General features: G+C 36.7%; 1 protein-coding gene across 1 annotated transcript in view; it reads right to left on the bottom strand.

Moving 5' to 3' along the window:
- ERGIC1 (endoplasmic reticulum-golgi intermediate compartment 1) overlaps positions 1-24,343 on the bottom strand; it is a 141,237-nt gene that overhangs the window by 10,867 nt on the left and 106,027 nt on the right. Inside the window, exons 6-9 of the mRNA XM_074292082.1 lie at positions 19,281-19,385; positions 10,848-10,908; positions 7,083-7,183; positions 1,515-1,637 (exon numbers count right to left, since the gene is read on the bottom strand). Coding sequence (XP_074148183.1) covers positions 1,515-1,637; positions 7,083-7,183; positions 10,848-10,908; positions 19,281-19,385 — 390 coding nt within the window. The remainder of the gene's footprint in view (positions 1-1,514; positions 1,638-7,082; positions 7,184-10,847; positions 10,909-19,280; positions 19,386-24,343) is intronic.

The raw sequence follows: 24,343 nt of genomic DNA, 5'->3' as shown, positions 1-24,343 counted from the left end.
AGGTGCCATGTTAATTTAGTAAGCCAAACCATCACCCAGGGAAGCCACAGTGGAGCACAGGAAGTCATATAACAATGACAATAATAATAGAAGCAACAAACAATTATGATGCTGATGAGAGCCAATATTTAGATAGCACTTCCTATGTGCAGGCACAGTGCTAAGTGCTTTACAACTATTATTATCTTTGTACAAAGATATTTGTATGACACAAATATTATAAATCCTAGAATCCAAATTGGAAAAACCTCAGAGGACATCCCACCGAAGCCCCATCAGAATCACTTTCTGTAAGATGGAGAATGAGGAATTATACAACATCTGAAAAAGTTTTCAAAAATAAAAAATATTATGAAAAGGTAAAGTATCCTTATCATCAAGTAGCATGGCATTAAAGAAATAATAAGAAATAGCTAACAGTTATATAGCACATACTGTATATCAGGTGGGGTAGTGGATAGAGGGCTGGATCTGAAGTCAGGAGGACCTGAATTCAAATCCAACCTTAGACATTTACTTTGTGACCCTGGCAAATCACTTAACCCTGTTTGGCTCAGTTTCCTTATCTGTAAAATAAGCTGGAGAAGGAAAAGGCAAACCACTCCAGTACCTCTGCTGAGAAATTGGGATTACAAAGAGTTACCCGCGTGTGAAATGACTGAACAACAACAAATGTGCCAGGCACTATGCTAAGTATTTTACAAATATTATCTCATTTTATCCTCCCAATGACTGGGATATAGTGTTATCATTAACTCCATTTTACAGATGAGAAAACTGAGGCAGACAAAGGCTAAGTGACTAATAAGTACCTAAGGCTAGATTTGAAATTTAGGTCTTCCTGACTTTGGGCCTTAATCCACCAGGTCTTCTAGCTGTCTAAATTTAAAGCACCAGATTTAGAAACAGAAGATCAATTTTAATCCTAGCTCTGATATGTTATATCTGTGTGAGTTCATGCAAGTCACTTCTCTGCCCCAGGACTCAGTATTCCTATCTGTAAAATGGAAATCTGTGTACCAACCTCAGGGGACAATGTGAGGAAAGGCCTTATGGTACAAATTTTCTTTTGGTTCAGATCTGTGATATCATCTTTATTGAAAAATTCCTATTGAGGAAACTTCTATCAACAATTCCTCAGCAACAGTTAATGTCTTAAGAGAATTGCCTGTGACTCTGCTCTGTGAGGTGATTTGTACCATAAGGTAAAATAGCCAGAATGTGTTAGAGGGACTTGAATTCAAACCTTCCTGAGTTGGAGGCCAGCTCTCTGTTCCATGAAGCCATGAAATGTGAATCATCATTATTATCATTTTTTTTCCTCCCCTAGAACCCAATCAATTAAGTTCCATTCTTGCTGCCTGGCTCCATATCCATCGAACATTTTGTGATTCATTATTAACCAGGCGACCATTGAAGATGACTGGATTTCCAGCAGCTGCCAAAACTCAGTCCCTATGGCTTTAGTGAATAAGACAGTGAATGAGCCTGGCGTCCTGCCAGCTGAGACTCACCGTGGTGATGAACCTGTACAGTGGTTGCCGCCTCTCTGTGTACTTCACCGTGATGGGACTCAGGTCATAACGAAACCAGATAGCAGGGATGATGCGACCAGTGTGGCTGTATGCAACATATTCCTAAGGGAGGAAGGGAAAAAAAGAGATCAGGAAATGGGAATCAATTTTCACGAGATACTAGGTCAGGGATTTCTAAATTACTTTTCTGTCAGATGACTGACTATGAAGAAGCTTTCTCACTCCATCCACCATATTCTTTCACCTTTCCTTTGATTGATTTCCTGAATTCTCTTGCTAGTCATTGCATGGGCAAGACCAAGGCATATGTTTCCATCTTCTTAGAAGCTGACTAACAACTCATGGCATCAAAAATACTATTGAGACAGAGCCAGAAAGAAGCAGTAAAGACACCAAAGGGGAAAAAAAAAAGTTAGATTTAACATTAGGCAGCCCCAGTCACTACACAGTTGAAAGGAATATCAACAGAAAAAACTCAGAGTCAGCATGGGAACATCATGGATTTAATTCTGTCATTTTTTTTAATAGCTTTTTATTTACAAGATATATGCATGGGTAATTTTTCAGCATTGACAATTGCCAAACCTTTTGTTCTAATTTTTCCTCTTCTTCCCCTCACCCCCTCCCACAGATGGCAGGTTGACCAATACATGTTAAATATGTTAAAGTATAAGTTTAATTCCGTCATTCTAAACCTAGGGGCATCATGAAGATGTTAACAATGTGCTGGGTCTGAAATGGGGTAATATTAATCTTAAAATCTCTCCCCTTCTTCTCTCTGGGCCTCAGTTTCCCAATCTTTAATTGAGGCAGCTGGCCTCTATAGCCATTTCCAGATCTAATATCCTGTGTTCAAAGACTAGTTCTCTATATAGCCACACTTGTATCTGCTCAAAGAATTGAGAATGAAGAGTTTGTAGTGTCCAGGTTTGGACAGTAACAACAAAACAATTTCCTCAATCTCTTTTCCAACTTTGAAAGTTACAGATCGATGAGATGCTTTTACCATTCTACCTTTTCCTACCCCTAATGTGCAGAGGAGACCTAGCAATGTAGTCCTGGCTCAGTGCCACAGCTTCCATTCCACTCATACAAATGTCAACATCAGCTGAGCAAGCTGTCCTGCCTGAAGAGCACTTTCAAAAAGGTCTCAGTCCAAAAAGCTTTATCAGTGTTTGGTGACACTGAACAGAAAGAATAAACTATATGCTGTGAGGCAAATGTGGAGGAGAGTGATTGCTCTGGCTACAGCACAGGAAGAACCAATGGGCAGGAAAGGAGCCATACTCTGGGAGCAGCTGTGACCCAAAAGGACAGAAGCTGGCTTAGTCACAGCCATCTCTGTGAGCCTCCTGGCCTAGATGCTGCACTGCTCAGTGATTATCAACTTAGCCTCCTCCTAACACCTCCTAACAAAGGCAGGTACATAGAACTGTGGGGAACAAAACCTAGAGCTGTGCCAGGCACAGAGCAAGCCCTGGATAAATGAATGTTGATCGGCTGAACAGAAGCTGTCTGACTTCTGGAGGGTTAGAGCCATGGTCTGTGGTAGGGCAAAGCTGGATTAGGATTTAGGATGGCATATGTTGGAAAAGAGCCTAAGATTTAAAAAACTATTCCAAACCTTCTATTTTATAGATGGAAAAGCTGAGGCTCAGGGAGGGGAGAAAGGGATTTGTCCACTAATGTTGTAGCCAGACCATATCTTATTCACCAGAAGGCAGAATACTAGGAGAATTGTTCCCTCACACTCACATACTGCCCTCCTCCAAAAAATCTGATGCAAGGCCCTCTGATTGGCAGATGGACAGAGACACATAGGAGTGACAAACACAATCAGAAGGGATGATCTGGCAGATCAGAGGAGCTGGGCAATTTAGTCTAAATAACAGAGGTCAAAGAGGTGACCTCATTACTGTCTTTAAATGCACAAAGAAGCTTTATGGGGGGGGGGGGGAACTGGCAGTTGTTCTCTGTATCCAAAGAAGACAAGAACAATAGGAAAGAATCTTAAATTAAAGCAGGATAGGTTTTGGTTGATTATGATGGGGTAGGAGCAGAAGCATTTTAGACAACTGGATTTCCCTGAGGATCTTTAAGAAAAAATGAAACTAAGCAACTATTTGTTCTTAACGGTCCTGTCTAGCTCAGAATGCTATGAAATAATTATTGTTAGGAAAATGTCTGTTTTTAAATATATTTTGGGATAATTTAAGAAATATTTTTGAATGAATTTTATGAACTTGGAAGAGTGACCTGGTGCATAAAATGGAAAGGCTGACCTTATAAAAAAAAAAAAAAAAAAAAAAAAAAAGTAACTTGTTATGGATGGCCTAAGGGGAAAAGCAATCAAAAGTAGTAAGTGATCCCCAAAGCCACTCTGGGTGATAGAATAAATAACATTCAATAAGCATTTAAGTGATTACTATGTACAAAATAAAACATTAAGTTAAACTAGGGGAAATAAAAACCTTAGATAAATAATTTGTTTTCAGAGAGTTTATAGACTAAAAGGAGAGGGAAAAAGAGAGGTACCAACATAGAAGAAACACAATATTACATAAAAGGAATAAGAAAAAGAACAAAGTATCAGATCTGAGAAAGAAAGCTATTATCTAAGGACATGATGGTAATGAGGAAGAAATAGGGCAAGTTTCATCAAGTTTGTGGCATATGAGTTGGTTTTTAAAGGATAAGCAGGAAATCAATAAATAAAGGCATGTCCTTCCAGGTATAGCACAAATCACTAATGATTCTAGATCACCTCTAAACTTTAGGTTCAGTTTGAGGTGTCCAGGGTAATTATAATTAAACAAATGCAGCTCAAGGCGCCATTAACACATTCTCCATCAATCCAAGGAAGTACTATAAATCAAACAGAAAATCAATTGGTTGAGACAGACTAATCAGCAAAAGAAAAAAGTAAAAGTGATAAAACTACTTCTTAGCTTAGCCAAAGAAAGAAATTATGAAATAACACTAGAAATGCAAAGAAGGTGCCAAGTTGTATAAACTGGAACACTAGGCAATAGAGAGCCACTGTTGATTTTTGAACAAAACAGAACCATGACTCAAGAAGTATGCTCTATGATGCATATAATCAATGCACTATCTTCCTCACATCATAGTTTTGAAAAGACAGAAATTGAATTTGGGGCTTAACTTCCAGGTTTGGATTTTTGGAGTTTAAAACTAGGAATAGTCCCAGATCTAACAATGTTGTCTTCTAAAAAATAGTGAGTGATTCTGAGAAAACCATGTCTTTCTCAAATTCATGTTCATTCAGCTTGGTGTCAGCTTCAGAATCCATATCCTAATGCAAAACAACTAATGATCTACCTAGCTATGCTGACATTTAAGGGCACCAATGGCAAGTTAGAGTTAAATATCACAGCATGGAGTGTACATCAGATGCTTCTTTGTCTGGGGCCAGAGATATCTAACAGTTTTCATCTTACCATGTTAAGGAGACTAAGGATTATAGAACTGAAGAGTTAAAAAGAATGTTTAGTGGTCATCCAGTCCAAACACCTTATTTTATCGCTGGGGAAACCACAGCACAAGAAGAAAAAGTGATTTGTCCAAATTCATAAAGATAGGAAGTGGCAGAATTGGGATTCAGATTCAAGTCTTCTGATTTCAAAACTGAATGTTCTTTCTATTATACTACAGTGGGAGCAGAAATACTAAAAACCAGCAGATGGACTAAAACCAAAGAATTTGTATGGAAAATAATTTGATGTTCTTGGTTTATTCCAGTTCAATAGTTTAAGAAAATATATTAGTTCAATTTAAGAAAGGATGAGTTATTAGAAAGAGCATTAGCTTGGATATTAATAAATGTCGGTTCAGACTCCGGGTCGGCTTGGGAAATTAAAGATGAAAAAGTTGGACTCGATGTCAAAGGTGCCTTCCAATTTTTATAACTGTTTTATGGGTTATTGTTATTTTGGGGGGTAGAATTGAGAGGAAAACTTTGATATACTTCCTAATTCAAATAAAAACAAACCCAAATTTGTAGTGTTACAATATTTTGCATACTGTTTTTAGAATATATAATATAAAATGTTATATTTATATAACTATGTAAATTATATTATGCATAGACAATACATAATAGAATGTAAAAATGCAGTATGGCATTTTATAAATATTGTACTTTTATATATTATATATTTATTATTATATTATTGTACATTATTACATTATTATACATTGTTATCTATTATATACGTATTATATATTTTATATATAATATGCAATGTTATATGTTATTTATGTTATATTATATTATATATATGTTATATTATTGTATATTTATATATTGTATAATATATATTTTATAAATACTGTAAAAACATACAATAGTTTATAAATATATATTGTCAATTATATAAATATGCTAACATGTAATGTATATATATAGTCCATAATATTGCATAACTATACACTTGTATTATCTATAAATACACAAAATGTTTATAAATATGTAAATATTTAATATTAAGATAGATATTTAGACTTATAAATTCCTATGTGTGTGTGTATATATAATGTTATATGGAGGGGATATTTGAGTTTTTTGGTATAGAGGAAAGAACACTGGGTTTGGATTCAGAAGACTCCAGGCTTTTCCATTTAGTTGCTGTGTGATACTGAGTTAGTCTTTTACCTCTCTGTGTCTCAGTTTTCCCATCTATAAAATGAGGGTGCTGATTAGATAGACCCAGAGGTTCCTCCTAGCTCTCGACTGATGATTTTCTATAACCTGCTGTGGTCTGCTGGCAGCAGGCATATATCTTATTGATTTAGAAATCTTATTCAGAAAGAAATATTACTGTGGTATGGGAAGTGATGAGCTGGTTTATTTATAAAAACAGAGAAAGACAGACTTATGGAAGAAGATTCTATCCATTCTCAGAGAAACAGAGGACAAATAGAAATAGGCATGGTATAATTTTTTTTTTTAAAGTATATGTATAGGGGTGTATAGGAGTATATGTAAGTATATACATATATATACATACTATATACACATAAATACAAATATATGTATATACATACTTAATTATAACCTTCTGTAGGGTAGGAAGGATGAGGAAAAAAATAAAGCAAAAAGTACACAGAAGAGAACAAAAGCAAATCAATAAGGAAGCAAAGAAAAGCTGGCTAGCTACGAAAGCAATGTGTCAATTATTATATGGGTTTTCTGAAATGGAAATTTATTTCCTCTAACGTTCTGCTGTGTACACAGCATATTTTTTTTCTTTCTTTCATTTTTTATTTAAGTCTAATTTGTTTTAATTTCCAGGAAAAAAAAAAGTAGATTGTCTTGTGCTTCCCTGGTCCCCTTATTACAGCTGGCCCAATAGGCAGCTCAATTCTTGGAGTCCTATGCTCCTCTCTTTGCCAGCAGATGTCGCAATTGTACACTTCTATAAAGCCCTAATGTACCTTAGGCAGTCCAGTGAGAGCAGAAAGAAAAGGAAAATTTTAAATGACTTCCACTTGAGGGGGGTTTCAGTCCTTCCCCAGACTTCCACTTACCTTGTTGGCTACAGTGTATTGATATGAGTACCGTTGCTTCCCACTCTTATCTTCGTACACTGTGGGGACGATCTTCAAGATGTAATCATGGGATGCAAGGGCTGCCGGAAGGATGAAATAAGGAGTACCATTAAGAAAATTAAATTAGAGTTTGCTTCCTGTAATTAGAGAATGTGTATGTGCATCCCCAGCCTGAGTTACTCTGTGACCTCAGGTTCCTTCTCAATAAAACAAAGATAGTGATATCAGCCAACTTAATTTTATCCCCCAAATTAACCCAATTAATAAAAACCACTAAAGCCTGCACAAATGGAAAAATCCTTTAAGTGGTTGCTAAAGGGCTTAGCAATGATGTGGCAGTGCTCAGAGTTAGCCACTAAGGATTAATGTTCTCAAATTCTCCTCACTTGATTCAGCAAATTCTAGTCACTTGTTCCATACCTACTCAACTATATAACCATATCATAACAGGATAAAAAACTAGAAGGGAAGACAAAGAATATCTAGTCTAACCTCCTCAGGCTGCAGAAGAATAAACTAAAGCCTAGTGAAGTCATTGCCCATGATCAAACAGCTAATAAATAAAAAGGCTGAACCCAGCCAGGTCTTCTGGTTTCAAACCCAACACTCTTCTCCCCTGTTCCCATAATGTTCCTTATGATCTTCTGGTTTTCCCTCAGTCAGATCCTTAATAAGAAAGTAAGAAATTCAGTTGCAGTAGATTAGAGAGGCACTTTCTTTCCTACATTGTTTTATCTTATCTCCCTAATTTTGGTCTAATGCAAGTAAACCTATACATACTCTATATTTTTTCTCCAGAGAAAATTTTGCATAAGGAAGGTTTATCTTGGTTCCTATACAATAAGTTTCAGTTGCTGACTCGTTTATCATTGAGAGGATCTCATTTATAAGTGGACATGGTAGCTAGCATTCCTGGTTACTTGGATATTTTGAAATCACCCAAATGTTCCATTGGCTTTGTAGTTTCATCAGTATGGATGTCCCCTCCACTGAGGCAGAATCTCTCACTATAAGGAGTTTTATAGTCCATTTCCTTCTATAAAAGTCATCATTCAAAATCTATTAGGAGGCTTCTTCTAGATCAGGGATTCTTAATCTCTATTATGTCATAGATCCTGTTGTCAATCTCTTGAAGTCTATAGAACCCTTCTCAGAATATTTTTAAATGTATAATAAAAAAAATTATGTAGCATTACAAAGGAAACCAATTATAGTGAAATATGTTTATCAAAATGACATTTTAAATTATTATCAAAATGATTTTCTATGTCTTTTTTTGGAGAGGGGCTGGCAATATATGGAATGTATGACACATAACACCATTCAGTTCTTGATTATCCTTCCAAGTCATGTACAATTTTGATTTTTTGAAGTTTATGGTCCTAGGATTTATTACTAATTACAAAGCAACACTAAGAAATATTGATATTGGTAGGGGGGTTGAGTCCAGGAGTGGCTGCTGGTTTTTAGCATCTTTTACCCATTCCCACCATTCCAAAATAATACAGTGGAATGTTGTAAATATTTCGTATACTTATTGTACATATTATCTTCCCAATGGAATATAAACTCCATGAGGGCAAGGACTGTTTTGTTTTTGTCTTCATATCTCCAATAAGTGCTTAATAAATGTTTACTGATTAATTCATTGACCCAGGTTTGAATCCCAACTCTACCACTTGTGATCTTGGATAACACTGCTTAACCTTTCTAGGTCTCAGTGTTCTTATTTGTAAAATCAGAAGAGTTGCATTAAATAATCTCAATGGTCTTTTCTGCTCTAAATCTTTAATCATCTCATCACTGCTAAAGGAGAAGGGGATATAAGGTGAGGCTTAGAAACATTTTTTTTTTTCTTTACGTTTTGTGGGCTGCATTGATCAAAGAAAGGATTACATCATGATCATTCCTCTGATGGTCAGCATCTGGGCACTTAGCTTGGCTGGTCCTTGAAAAACAGACACAGACTGTCACTGGGTGTGTGCTCCAAGCCTCTGAGCTTAGCTCAGCAGAAGCTATCAGACTCTGTACCATTAGCACACTCTTCTAGAGCCTAAGGTCACCTCCAAGCTGTGCTAAAGCATCAAAGCAGCCCCCTTCTATGGAGAAGCCCTGCTTGCTAGAATTAAAATTATTTATAATTCCTACAACTAGGACTCAAGACTCAAGTCTGGAAAACACTTTACAAAATGTGTTGAAGTCATATGAATGAGTCAGGAATTTTCTTCTTCAAGAACATATAATGAAAGAATGGAAAAAATATTGGACTTGGGAGTTGGAGAAACTCAGTTTGATTCCTAGCTCAGACATTTACTGATTATGTGACCTCGTACAAACCCCGGAACCTCCTGGAACCTCAGTTGTTGTTGTTTTTTCTATAGAATGAGGATAATAATCATGCTACTCACCTCACAGAGTGGTTCTGAGGGAAACTTGTTCTAAATCACAAAGTGATATAGAAATATAAATTCTATAATTCAGATAACAAATTTAGAGCTGAAAGGAACTTTTAAGTTTAGTCCAATTTTTTCATTTTACAAGTAAGGAAACTAAAGCGCAGAATGCCCAAATGGCTTGCCAAAAGTCACAAGGGTAGTAGTCATCAGAGGCAATCAGAGGTTTGAACCCCTAAGCCTCTCACTGCAACTATGGCCTCTTCTGCCTTAGGCTGAAGTCTCCACAATGCTTTCACACATAGGAGAAATGTGTACTTTCACACATAGCATTAAAAGGGATCAGAAAAGTTGCTTGTAGAAGGTGGGATTTTAGTGGATACTTGAAGAAAACAGGGAATCCAAGGGAAAGAAATGAGGGGGAGTTTCAGGCATGGAGACAGCTACTAAAAACACAGAGTTGGGAGATCGTACTGTCCTTTTCATGGATCATTGAGGAGGATAGGGTCCCTGGAGTACCTGGAGGGGAGTAAGGTATAAAAAGACTGGAAAGATAGGAAGGGGTCAGATTATGATGGGCTTTAAAAGTCAAATGCAGGATTTGCTATGTAATCCTACAGATAATGGGAAGGCCCAGGAGTTTATTCAGTGGGGAAATGATGTAGTCAAAGATAATGTAGTAAGACCACTTTGATAGCTGAGTGGAGAATGTACTGAAGTAGGGAAAATTGAAGCAGGAAAACCAATACTGGTCAAATGCAATAGTCTAGGAATGAGGTAATTAGAGCCTTTATCAGGATAACAGCAGTGTCAGCTGGGGTAGCTGGGTGGCACAGTGGATAGAGTGCTGGGTCTGGAATCAAAAAAAAACCTCATCTCCCTGGGTTCAAATGCAGCCTCACACACTTACCAATTGTGTGACCTTGGGCAAGTCACTAAAGCCAATTAATCCTGTTTGCCTCATTTACCTCATTTGTAAAAATGAGCTGGAGAAGGAAAAGGCAAACTATTCTAGTATCTTTGCAAAGAAAACCTCAAATGGGAACACAAAGAGTTGAGCATGACTGAAATGACTGAACACCATCAGCCACAGCTGTATCTGGGAATAGCTGTAACAAGATAATACCATCAAATTTGATCTAACTGCATAAATAGACTAAATCTCAAAGTGTGACCAGATTAGCAGAGTCATAATTTTCCCTCATTAAGAATGACATCATAAATTCTGATCCCAAAGCTCAAAAGCATCAGTTAAAAATTCTTCTGGCCTTTTGAGCAAGTATCTATACTTCTGGATTTCTGCTGCATTACAGAGCTCAGTGACGGAAGCATGCCCCAATCTGATACATACGGTTAGAAGTGAGTTTATCAGCTCCTCCCAGAGCGTTGAATGCTCCATGAATGTTCTGAACCTAGAGACAAACATAGCTTGTGTCAATCATTTCTACAGAAAATCAGAGAAATTAAGAGAAGCTTATTATACAACCTTAGATGTGCCTTATCTTACATGATCATTTAGTGTAAGAGTTCTTAACTTTTTCGTATTAGAGATACCTTTGGGAGTTAGGTGAAAACTATGATATCCATTACAGAATGATCTTTTTTTTTTTGTCATTTTTAAAAAATTGGGGCTCCCTATCTTGCTCAAGCTGGAAGCATAGGGACTACTCATAGGTTCAGTTCCACTACTTATCAGCCCAGAAGTTTCTGGCTTGAGTTGGTTCATCCTTTCCTACGTGGAATGGTAATAAGACCTGCTATCTTGACGCCAAACTTGGTATAGATTCCTAACTTCATAGTTTGCTGAAGCTCAAAACTCCTGAGTTTAAGAGATCCTTCAGTCTCAGCTTGCCTAGTAGTTGTGATTACATGTAGTCAACACCATATCTGGGCTCAGAATAATGTAGTTTTTACATTAATATCCAAAAAAACTGCTAAATTTCACTTAGAGGAGTGGTGTTACACTTAAATAAAAATAGGGCCACTGATCTATAAGCATCTCTCTAGGCCACAAATTGGCACAGAAAGACAACATCTTTGGATCATCTATGTTCTACTGTATTTTTAATTATTTTCTTAAACATTCCTCAGAGTTTAATTTGGTGTGGGCCTTGAGTGGTATGTTTCATATCTGAATTAGAAGTGAAAATAAACATGTTAATTGTCATTTCATCCAAATTCATGTGTCCCCTAGGGTCCTCAAAGGTCTTTGCCAAAAGTCACATAGGCACAAATGATTAAGAATTGAACCCAGGGCCTTTGACTCCAAAACCAGCCTCCTTTTCATTGTAGTACAGTTTCTCATGAATTAGAGGGAATCTGATCCAAGTCTCAAAGGATTGAGTAGGGTTTGTCCAAAGGGAAGGGGCAGAGAAACAAGTATGACCCAGGGAACAGAGAGGTGGGAGTAGCACTGGCTAGACAGTGACCAGCTTAGTTTGGCCAGAACAGAGGGTTTGGGATGGCAATTTGGAGATAAGGCTCCAAACGTAGTTGGGGTGGTGGGGTGAGGAGGTATCTTTCTGAACTCTCCTCTCCATCTATTCATATGTAAACAAAGTACTATGTCAGGAAATTAGAAATCTGTTGGTCTTGCCCCCTTAGGGGTCAACATTTTCTTTTTATATTTTCCTGGTCCTGCAATCAAATGCTTTTCCTTATCGATTCATTGGTCCATAATCCAAATGATTTATATGAAACCTTGAATTCACCCCTATTTATTAAAGGGAAACCTTCCAGCTTTCTTTGAGCTGACAAAGCTGATGACATGCATTCTTTTAGAAATAACTAATTCATGCATCCCATAACCTCTCTAAAGAGCCCTCATTTCATTGTGGAAAAACTGACAAAACTGAGCCTCTACAAATCTCTAACTGTCCTCCTTTCCATCACCCAACAAAACACTGGCACCACAAGAGTGGGAACCTTAATAGCATTTTTACCTTCTCTCCTTTTGTTAATTTTCCCAGATGCTAGCCTCTCTGAATACTTCCTTGATGCTCTCTTCTCTAGTTTTATCCCTTACCATATATGGACCTATCTGTGATGTCTTCTTAGATGTCTAACCACTCTACTAATGCTCTGTATTTCAACCATTGCTTTCTTGCCCTTAAAACATGACCAGAGGGGCAGCTAGGTGGTGCAGTGGATAGAGCACCAGCCTTGAATTCAGGAGGACCCGAGTTCAAATCTGGTCTCAGACACCTAACACATCCTAGCTGTGTGACCCTGGGCAAGTCATTTAACCCCAGCCTCAAAAAAAAAAAAAAAAAAAAAAAAAAAGAAAGAAAACATGACCAGAGTTATCCAGGACTGAATGAACCCTCATCTGGTGTAGTCTTTCCCCACTTCCAACTGGTTTGTTCCTGACTCTTGTTATTTGAATAACTGTATTAATGACTTGGATAGAGGGATAAATAGCCCAGTTGTCAAATCTGCAGATGACATCAAGCAGGACATTCTAGGTAACAAAAAAAAAGTGCCAAAAGATCCTGACAAGTTAAAATTAGAAGCCAAACTAATCAGGTTAATTCTGACAGATAAAATGTAAAATCTAAGAAAATGAACATCCTGTGGCAAGAGAAGGGTAGGGTGGTCAGACACCAGTTCTTATGAAAAAAACATTTGGGCATTTTAACAGATGGCAAGCTTGATGGGCACCAACAGTGTAGCATATTGGCCAAAAGAGCTGGTGGAATCTCAGGCTTCATTAAAAAAGGATTAGCATCAAGGGCAAAGGAAGCAATAGCCTGGCTATACTCTGTCCTGGTCAGACCATATCTTTGCTATTAAAGGCTCAGTTTGGGGCATCGAGTTTTAGGAAGGCTGTTAATTAACAAGTTGGAGAATATCAAAGAGGGTGATGATAATAAATGGGTTTGATACCATGCTGAGGGGATTTTTTTGAAGAAAAGGGAGATTTTTAACTTGGAGAAGAGAAGAGTTGGGGGAAAGTAGACAAAAGACATGTATCTTTAAGTAATTTGAAAGAGTTGCCATATAAAGATTAAACTTGTTCTGCTTCACACCCACAGGTCAGAGCCAGGATGCTGCAGAGACATAATTAGAATCTATGTATGAAAAACTTTCCAGGGATTAAATCTATTTTAGGCTGCAATTGGCTATCTCAGACCATGGGAGGTCCATCATCCTACTAGAGATCTTTGGATGAGGTTGGAATTAATCAGAGACAGAGAAATAAGCATTTATTAAGTACTTACACCAAGTACTGGGCTAAATGCTCAGAATACAAATTCAAGTAAAAAGACAGTCCCTGCCTTCAAGAAATTTATATTCTAAAGAAATAAAATAACACATAAAAAGGAGCCAAAAAGTAAAGAGGGGTGGAGCTGGAAAAATAGTTTAGAAAGTCAAGGTATGGGCAGAGCAGAGGTCTGCTATTATGGATCCTTATTCAAATGGAGGCTTAGGAGCAAATGATCAAGAGAGAAAGTAGCTGGAGTGAGAGTAAAAAAAGCTGGAATGATAGAGAATCAAGCTGAATCAGGTTATAAGTTAGTATTATAAGTTAGTATTGCTGGCATTCTTCAAGATTCTAGGTAGGAATTCATTAATTAGAGAATTAGATTTTATAGATGGAATAACTGTTCAGGTTTGGCTTCGGAGAGATGATCTCTATAGTCTTTCCTAACCCCAAAATTCCATGATGCCATCCCATTTTGATCTTTATGTTGATTCCTGCTGTGTTAATTAATCCACTACACTTCCTTTCTTTTTGGGTGCCCTGGAATTATCAAATGAGATAATTTAATGAATTCCTTTAGTTTCTCAATTTCCAGACAAGCACTTTATTGAGAAATCAAATTGAAACTGTTCAATGTCTCAGAAAACAAAAACATTGAAAGTTCTGCTGAAACATTTCCATGCTAATAAAGACCTTCAATCAATCCATGTTATTGGTCCTTCAGTGTTATAACATTTATTAGGATGAACCTTTTAACTTTCAAATGGTCTATAATGAATTTCACAAGTTTATTCAAAGGAAGTTCCGTTCAGTTTATAATTTTGAAAAACTTGCTATGAAGGCAACTAGAATTAGTAAGACGCAATGGAGAGAATATCAGTAAATATACAGAAAAAATACTATTAGGTAAAACTGCTTTTGGACAATAGTCTAATTGTAGATGGTTCTACAAAAGTATTCAAACTGCCCTAGAGATGTAAAGCTGTAAGCAGCATCTTCAGTGAGCTAATTGTGAATTTCATCAGCAGTTCAGGTATCTGAATAAATCAAATTATGTGTCCTTTAAAATAGAGAGGTTCCAGTGTTGTAAAAGTTAGCATTATGACTTATAAAATTTCTTGCATTATAGGATATTTTCTATATGATATGTTTTCAAGCTCCTCCTTAAAATTTAAAAGAGAACTGAAATTCGAGTTGTTCTTTAAATACTTAAAGATGAATTCATATGTCATTTTTATTCATTTGACTTACTGAACTTTGGGAACAATTTTGGATTTTGGGGTCTGTTATGGATGATTTTTGTTATTGTAAATTTCCAAGTTTATGGTTCTGTTTGCCTTGGTGCATGTTTATATGAACTTGAGGGACACATTTTTAGTTAAAACATTAGAAAAGAATAAAATTTAATAATTTTATAAAAAATATATGTACATAGTAGCATGTAGTAAGCACTATGTAAACATTAATAATAATTACTGAAACAACTCATTGGTCACTAAATGTCTCTTGCGACAATCAGATCTCCTTTCCACCATACTTGACAATGTTAACAATTTCCTTCAGGATACTGTTAAACTTGGATTTTTTGTGACTCAATGGTTTCTTCTTTCCTCTCTTTCTTCCTGGTATTATTTTTCTTCCCTTTGACAAATGAGATGCTTTTCACATATTTCCATTCTTAAGGAACTTGTGGATTCACATGATATTTGACTACTTCCTGTACAGACAGAGCTCCCAGATCCAAGTCATTAGCCTTGACCTCTTACCTTCTTCTAGAGTCCCACAATTCTAGTAGTTTATTATTGTTATTATTTCCATATTAAAGATGAGAAAACAGAGGCAAACAGAGGTTATATGCTTATTTGCCCAGAATTACAAAGTTAGGAAATATCTGAAGTTAAACTTAAGTCTTCCTCATTCCAGGTCTGGTGTTCTATCCACTGTGTCACCTAGCTGCCCCCACAAGTACAAAATTAATACAAGATGATCTATGAAGGTTGTATAGAGCAGATCAGGAAAGGCTTCCTAGACATTCTATGAGGCAGAGGGGGAGAAGAGAGTGCATTCTAAGCATGGGTTACAGTCAGTGAAGAGATGGGAGGGAGAGAATATCTTGGATGAGAAATAACAAAGCAAGTTTGCTTGGACTGTAAAGTGCATTGAGGGACATTACATATAATAAATCCAGAAAGGGAGGCTGGGTTCAATTTGGGACCATTTTAAAATGCTAAACAAAGAAGTCTGCATTTGATCCTAGAGGTCACAGGGAGCCACAGGACTTTTCTGAGTGAAGAAGTAATATGGTCAAACTTGCCAGCTAAACTTGGCAGCTATGTGAAGAATAAACCAGGAATGGGGAAAAAGCTTGAAGCAGAGAAGTCAATTAAAGAAGGAATTGCAGTCTGGGCAAGAGGTGATGAAAAAGTCAACTCAATGTTATGGTACAGGCCAAAGATCTGTCATTTCTTTCAAATATTTCCATTGCCATCAAAACTACCTCAAACTTCCCAGGCTACCAGTCTTAAAACATTGGATTCATTTTACACTGCTCTCTTTTATGCCTTGGATCTCATCTATCACCAAATCCTGCCAATCCCAAGATATCCCACCACCACCACTGACTTTCATATATCACTATCAACTCATCAGAGCAAATCTCTGAATTTAGTCCCTCATGTCTTCATAACTGATTCAGTTTTACTATCTTCAGCTTACTTTTTGATTCAATCCAACTTACACGTCCATGCAGAGGCTATCATGATCATTTTCACAAATGTAGCCTATTTTTAAAAAAATCATTAATTAATTAATCTTTGAAAAAACATATTTTTTAAAATTGGGAGTTCCAAATTCTGTCCATCCCTTCACACCTTCCCCCACTTACTGAGAAGGCAAGGACTATATCATCAATTGCACGTGTAAATTATTCTATCTGTAAAAGATTGGGCTATTATTATCCTTGTTTTGTAGTTGAGGAAACTGAGGCAAACTAAGTGACTTCCCAAGGTCATATGGCTAGTGTCTGAGGATGAATTTGAAGTCATCTTCCTGATTTTGTCCAGCATTCTGTTTAGTATTATGGGATTTTTCATTCTCAAATCAATGAATATGTGTATAATGATTATATTATGTAGATTTGTTGGAACTCCTTTTTCCCCAGGAGATTCTGGTATGGGAGTTGGAGCTACAGTTGATGTGCTACAACATAAAGTGATTAGTTAAAGCTTCCTGAAATGCTAACAATTCTTAAAAATCTAGTGCCTGTAATTGTAAAGTGAACCGAATCAGAGGCTGCACCCTTTCCCTCCCCCATACTAATTCTAGTTCTGTACTTTGCTGAACAATCACAAGCCTCACTGACTCTTATGTAAGGATCCTAATAATTTAAAAACTGTTCCCACAGGATTCAAGAACATTTGCATTGTCCAAAAAAATCTGCATGTATGGGTCTACTGTGGCAAATGTTTACTCTGCATTTAAAGACAAGTGCATTGTGATTCACCACCTTATACTTTTTAAGAATATCAGCCTTATTCCTGCCCCAATATGTTAAGTCCTCTTGTTTAGGGAGAACTTTGAGAACGGTTTCCTCATTTTTAAATTAATTAAACTGCTACCTGATTCTTGGCATCTGCCTCTGGCCTTTGTTTGGCTGTGGCCATTCACAGATTAGAGACAGGTCCAGTCCAGACTATATTGGCACCATACCTCCATAAAGGCTGTCAACTGTCACAGAACCATTTAAACCACAGAACATTAAAAACTTCTGACACTATATTAAAGTACGCATATCTTTTTCACTTGTCTATGGTCTGTCACTTCAGTGAGATTAAGAGACAGCTAGGTGGTACAGTAGACAGAGTAATGGACTTGGAGTTAGAAAGAGCCAAGTTAAAATCCCAATTCATACATTTACTAAGTGCTATGGTCATTTAACTTTGACCTTAGATTCCTCACCTGTAAAATGAGGGCAAAAGTAGCACTTATTGTACAGGGCTGTTACCCTCATAAAATGTAATCACATTTGTAAATTGTAATCACAATATTTGTAAAGCCCTTTATAAACCTTAAAGTGTTATTATTATTTGTTATTTTTATAAACATATTTAGAATAGGGATTTTTTTTTGTCTCTGTGCCCTTTGGGTAACACATAATTGGCACCTCATAAGTATACGTTGATTATTCCTATGGAAACTTGTGAACAAAAAAACAGAAGACATCATCAAAGAAGAAATGAGTCAGCCTTCTCATCAGAATAAGGTTATAACAAGATGCCTGTATTGGGAGCCTCAGGGTTATCAAAGAATGCCAGGTCTAGCATCAGAGAACCTGGATTCATTTCCTGATATCACTGATTTTTTCCTATATGATCCTGAGCAAGTAACTGAAGCTCGTTGGACCCTCAGTTCCTATTCTGTAATAAGGATGGCCTTTAGGTACATTTTAACTCTAAATCTAGGATCACATGAAGTTTGCCAGTGTTTTGGGTAAGTTCTCCAAGGAAGATTTTACAGCTGGTCAGGAATCTCATAGGATAAAAAAATGTAGCTAGTCTACAATATGTCTTGTTTGAGAAGGATTGTCCATATCAATGAAATGGGACATTTATTGAAGGATATATATTTGTGTGGGAATTTGGGAAGGTCTGGTCCCTGGTCCTTTGGTAGAAAAAAGATAACTAGGAATGAGCAAATGGCAAGATCTCATGAGGATAAATAGCAAAGATAATTTTTCTACTCTCAAACCTTTTCCAAAGAAAAACTATGAAACTTGAAAATTACCTAAAGTGATTTTTATATGAGGGAACAGAAAGTTTACGATTGATCAGCACATGTTGGAAGCACATGGCTTGGAAGCAAAGCCATGGAATAGGTTAAGATTACATTAGCATGAGCTGTTCACTTTGGGCAATCAAACAAATAGAGTGATTGGGAAACTAGCAATGGAGGTCAATGAGTGAGAGAGAGAAAGAGAGGTGTGTGTGGGAATATATGTGTTTGTGTGTATGTACATATACAGGTTTTATTAAAAAAAAAAAAAAGATAAGAAACATAACATCAAGGTTTTATGTGGACAAGCCAATACAGGTTACAGGAGTATGGCAGAATAAAGAGACCTACATATGAAATCAGGGTTAAGCGTCAACCTAGTTGAAGCAGGAGAATGGAGGAGATACTGAAATTCATCTTGGGGAACTAAGAAAAGTAGAATCGATTTTCTTTAGAAGAATTTTAAGTAAATTTGCTGGGGGAAAAAAAGGAAGAAATTGCTTCCTGGTGAAATCAATGAAAAACCAAAGCTTCTCTTCCTTAAGTCTACACCCTAGCCAGAAAGGATGGAGGGCACAGGAGATGCCTAACCCACTCTTACCTCTTCCCCACCCACAATTCCACACCACCCACCAATGGCATACTCTTTTGAACACATTTTGAGACCATCAGCAAAAAGCATCCTCCCATGGGTAAATGTAATCTACCACTAAAAGGATCCTTTCTATCCATATTCCTTATTCACTTAGAAATAACAAATTTTTTGTTCTTTCTATCACAACTTCAAGTCACTGTGGTCTGAGAACTCACCTGTAATGTGTCTCCAAAGGACAACTTGTGGATGACATGAGTCATGTCTGGATTCTGGGGCTGTGCAGTGGCACTGTGTGTTGATACATGAAAGTTGCCAGGGACCTATTTGGGCCGACAGCCCAAAGGACAAAAAACACAGGAAAAACAAGCTTTTAGAAAAGAATCCCCTTCCCTTCTCTCCTGATTCAATCTATGGAAAGTTGTTCAGAAATCATGGGACTTGAGTATGTATTATCTAAAGTAATATTAAGGAGGATGCTGGGCTACAGTTCAAATATCAGGATACTTGGCAGAGTTATTTAGTGCCCACTATGTGCCAGGCATTGTGTTAAACTTTACAAATATGAACTCACTGGGGCAAAATAAGCTGTCTCCTCAACTGGTATGCTGTGGTAGACTGAGAGGAAGGAGTTTATAGCAGGTGGAAAGTCTATCATTCTTTGAAGACAAGGATGTTTGCATTCCTAAGCTCCAAGAGGGAAGGGCCAAAGTGTCTGATCTCAGAATGCCCCTTGAGGGCAGCAACGTGTTTTTGCCTTTTCTTATACAGTTAGCACTTTGCCCAAAGTAAGTGTTTAATAAATGATTTTTAAAAATTTTTTTAATTTTAAAATTTTAAATTAATTTTTTTTTAAATTTAGAATTTCCTCAGTATTTAACAGTGTTTTATAAATAGCAAATGGCCTACAACAAAGATAACGAAATCTACCCTTCAACTAAGTGATCAAATAGACTTTTATTATTCCAAAGATCAAAATGATCTTGTTCCTTCTTGTTCCTAAAACAGGCTTCTCTTTTGTACAAATCATCTTCCACACATTTACTAGATTGATATTCCTAAAGCACAGACCTGACTAAAACATTTCCTTGATCAAAAAGCTCCACTTATTGCCTTTAGGTATCATAAACAGACTCTGATTTATCATTTAAAGTCCACTATGACCTGGCTTCCACCAGATTTATTTCAGGTTTTTACACATTTCAGACTTATTATACTTTATTAGTCCACTTCACTTTATATTTCAGCCAAACCAAACTACTAGTTTGTTCTTATCACAAAATGTTCAATTCCTACTGCCACACCTAGAATATCTCACCTCACTTCTACCTCTTAGCAGCTCTGGATTCCTTCAAAATGCCACATCCCATATTAGGTCACCCTATAACTTGGCTGGCCTTCTCCAACATTAGTGTTTAGCTTTGTACATATTAATTTTATATTTACCCTCTAGATTGGATCGTGAGAGACCAAGCTTAGGACACTCAACTTGGCACTCCAGGAGACAATGAATACTTATCTTCATCCCAGCCATTCTCTTTCCAGCCTCCAAACTCTTTTTTTTTTTTTCCCTCCTCTAAGATAGGGATAAAGATGGGGATTGGATCTACAGTCTACAGACTCCTGAAATTCCCAGATAAGCAATCTCCCTCTGGGGACTCTCTTAGTGAATCACCGGGGTTACATAATCAGACTTGAATCAGGTCTTTCCAGCTCGGAGATTATCTATCAACCATATTTCAAAGCTACTTCTCAGTAGAACTATAATCAAATTACCACTACCATTGCCTCTGGAAAGAATATGTTAATGGAGTTTTCTATTGGAGTAGGTAGAATTCATCTTCCTGAGTTCAAATCTGACCTCAGATACTTTCTAGTAAAATAAACTAGATACTCCAGTATCTTTGCCAAGAAAGCCCCAAATAGGGTCACAAAAAATCAGACACAACTGAAAAATGTTTGTTCCATTCACCATTTTTGTGACTTTTCAGACTCTGAATCCTTTTCCTTGTCATTGCTCTCCATAGGTGTGGTTTCCCTTATTAAAATGTCCTTGAGAGCAAGGACATTTCACTTTTGCATTTGGTTCCCTAGCATTTAGCATAGTTCATGGCACACAGTAAGTGCTTAATCAATTGTTTTCATTCATTTATTCAGCTACTTACAGGTGAGTATCTTGTTTCTTTCAAAGTTAGACACTGTTCTATTTTTGCTTCAGTTTTTCCAGCACCAAGCAGAAGATATAGATACAGTAAATGTTTAATAAATGCTTGTTGAATGAATAAAAGTAGCTATGGCTTTCACTAGGATCCCAAGATAGCTAGAGCTTTCTTCATCTGATAGTAGTTTGATAATCAGAAGATTTAGTTTGAAGTCTGAGTAACAAAATCCATTAATTTAAATGATTCAATGAGCTCCCTATAGTTGGTATTTGCATCTGAATAAATGGGATTCTCTCCCTTTTCCCCCCAGCAAGCCTGACTCAGTAACTTAGTTTTACATCAATTTCTCTCCCACCTTCTCCCCTGCCTCTATAACTGATCATATCACAGTTTGATAGAACAGGGTGACTCACCAAAGCAAGCATTGGCCTGCAGAAATGAGGAATTTTGAGGGCATGTGATTTACAAGCCCACGTAGCCTTCATTAATGGACTGAAAAATATATGGTGCCAATCATATAATGCCTGCCTAAATCCTGACAACTTCCTGCTGACTCAGTGAGACAGTTAACTCCAAAAAAATGCTATCCACCAAGGTTTCAAACCATTTCAACCAAATAGTTGAATTGCCAACACAGTTTGAAATATTTAAGCTCTAACAACATTTATTTTAAATCTATGGTGGCTATTCTGACTTTCCAGTATGTAAACTTATTTATAAATTCAAATTAGGCTCGATTCCCCACAGTTTAAAGTTAGGTAACAGGAGGAAAACTCAACAGCCTCTTGAAAAATTTGATACTAAAAAAGAGGGATCAAAGATGTTAGTTATTCAAATTACTGAGTTGAAAATAGCCATTTCTAAGTTTCACAACTAACATCATCACTTTAAAGTTACCATTTTCAAAAGTTATCTTTAACAATAACTGAAATTATTAGAGCACTTTAAAGAGAGGCAAAGAAGAGTAGAGTTTTCCTCAAATCTAGGAAGATATAGGCTTCAGTATTATCACTGACACCACCTTCCAGTGTGACCCCAGCTGGGCAAATCCCTTTACTTCTTAAGGTTCAGTTTTCTAAATCATGGAGAAGATGCCATCTTCTCTACAATGGTAATGAGGGTTTCCTTACTTTACCTAGATCCAGTCTGAAGACCCAGAAAGGAAAATTCTTTCCAATGAAAGTCATTGGCACCAGAACCAAATGTGATTTTTTTTTTTTTCAGTAGAAGTAGCATTCAGGAAGAGGCACTGTCATCTCCTTTGCTTACTACTGAAACCTTCCACTAAGTGTTAATCTTCCATTAGAGTGTAAACTACTTTTTTTTTTTTTTTTTTTTTTTGCTGAGACAATTGGGGTTAAGTGACTTGCACAGGGTCACATAACTAGGAAGTATTAAGTGCCTGAGATCACATTTGAACTCAGGTCCTCCTGACTTCAGGGCTGGTGCTCTATTCACTGTGCTACCTTGCTGCCCCAGAGTATAAATTTCTTGGGAGCAGGAAAAGTTTTACTTTTCTGTTTGAATCCTCCTAAATGCAGTGTTTTACACAAAAGTATTTCATTAATGTTTTAGTTCTCAGTTTGGGTATCTTTGTGCAAATTACTTTTTTAAAAAATAAGTTTCTATTAATGTCTTCTATTTTTTAATAGCATTCCTTCCCCTTGAACCATTCCATGTTTTAAAAGTAACATTTTTTTTAAAAAAGAGAAAAATCAGGACATCAAGATGGAATGTGAACCCAAATCATCCTTTCAAATGTAGCACTCTTCTACTCAATGTTGCCTTTCATGTATGTGTATGTGTATGTATGTGTGTATGTGTGTGTGTGTGTTTAAATCTTATTAACCTCAATGGAAAGTAAGTTCCCTGAGGACAGGTACTTCATTTTGCCTCCATATTCCTTAACCCTAGTACAATGGCAACTAGGTGGTACAAGGGATAGAGTGCCAGGCCTGGAGTCAGGAAGACTAATTTTCCTGAGTTCAAATCTGGTCTTAGACACTTACTAGCTGTGTGACCCCCAGGAAAGTCACTTAGCTCTGTTTGCCTTAACTGTAAAATAAGCTGGAGAAGGAAATGGCAAACCAGCCTGGTATCTTTGCCAAGAAAACTCCAAATGGGGTCACAAAGAGTTGGACATGACTAACAACAACAAAAAGTGCAATGGCTGACACATAGTAAATGCTAAATAAAATGCTTGTTGAATGAATGAATGGAATAAGATCCACTGGAGATAGACTTAGAGATACTCACTGAAAGAACAGCTCATATTAACTCTGCACAGACAAGGCTTATTAGCATCTAATTCAGAGCCCCAGAAAGGATGGCTCTGGGCAAAAATGTATAAGTCAAATCCTGTTTTACATGTAGAACATCTTTAGATGTAGAAGATGTAAAACATCTTCTTTAATTTCCCTTTGCAGGGTGAAATGACATGAATGAAATTTGAAACTTTTAATTTGGTCCTTGGAAAAAAGCCAGGTTTATAGGTCACTCATGCTTCTGTTTTCAATTTGTGTTCTTTGGAAAACAAAGTTTATGAAACAGTCCTTTTAGAACTGAAATAGAATATGGCCCCAGGGAAGAAAGGAAGACCACCAAGTTCCAGACTCAGGAGATCAAACTGGAGAGCAGATTGATTACTTTGGCATTCTATAAACTTTACTCTTATCCTCTAAGTAAAGAAAATCAGCATGAGGAGGCTGGCTTTGTAGTTAGGAAGATATGAGCTCAGTAATGCAAGGCAACTCTGTCAGTCTGAGTTATGGATGAGTCTGTGAGAGAATTTCTTATGCTGATGAAATCACAGGGCTCAACTCCCCATAGATGTGAGATTCTGCATTACAGTCCTATAGAGATCTCTTATAATTATATGTTGGTGGTCCTTCATCCTTCATTTTTTAAAATTTTAAAATATTTTTAGTTTACTTTTAATACACATCATTTTATGAATTATATTAGGAGAGAAAAATCAGAGCAAAAGGGAAAAATCATGGGAGAGATTAAAAAAAAAACAACAGAAAAAATAAGTGAACATAGCATGTGTTGTCTTAGTTTTTTTTTTTTTTTTTTTTTTCTGGATGCAGATGGCATTTTCTGTCCAAAGTCTATTGGAA

Source organism: Sminthopsis crassicaudata, chromosome 2 (assembly GCF_048593235.1).
Source record: "Sminthopsis crassicaudata isolate SCR6 chromosome 2, ASM4859323v1, whole genome shotgun sequence".
Lineage (NCBI taxonomy): Eukaryota > Metazoa > Chordata > Mammalia > Dasyuromorphia > Dasyuridae > Sminthopsis > Sminthopsis crassicaudata.
This window is presented reverse-complemented; position numbering and strand designations above follow the sequence as displayed.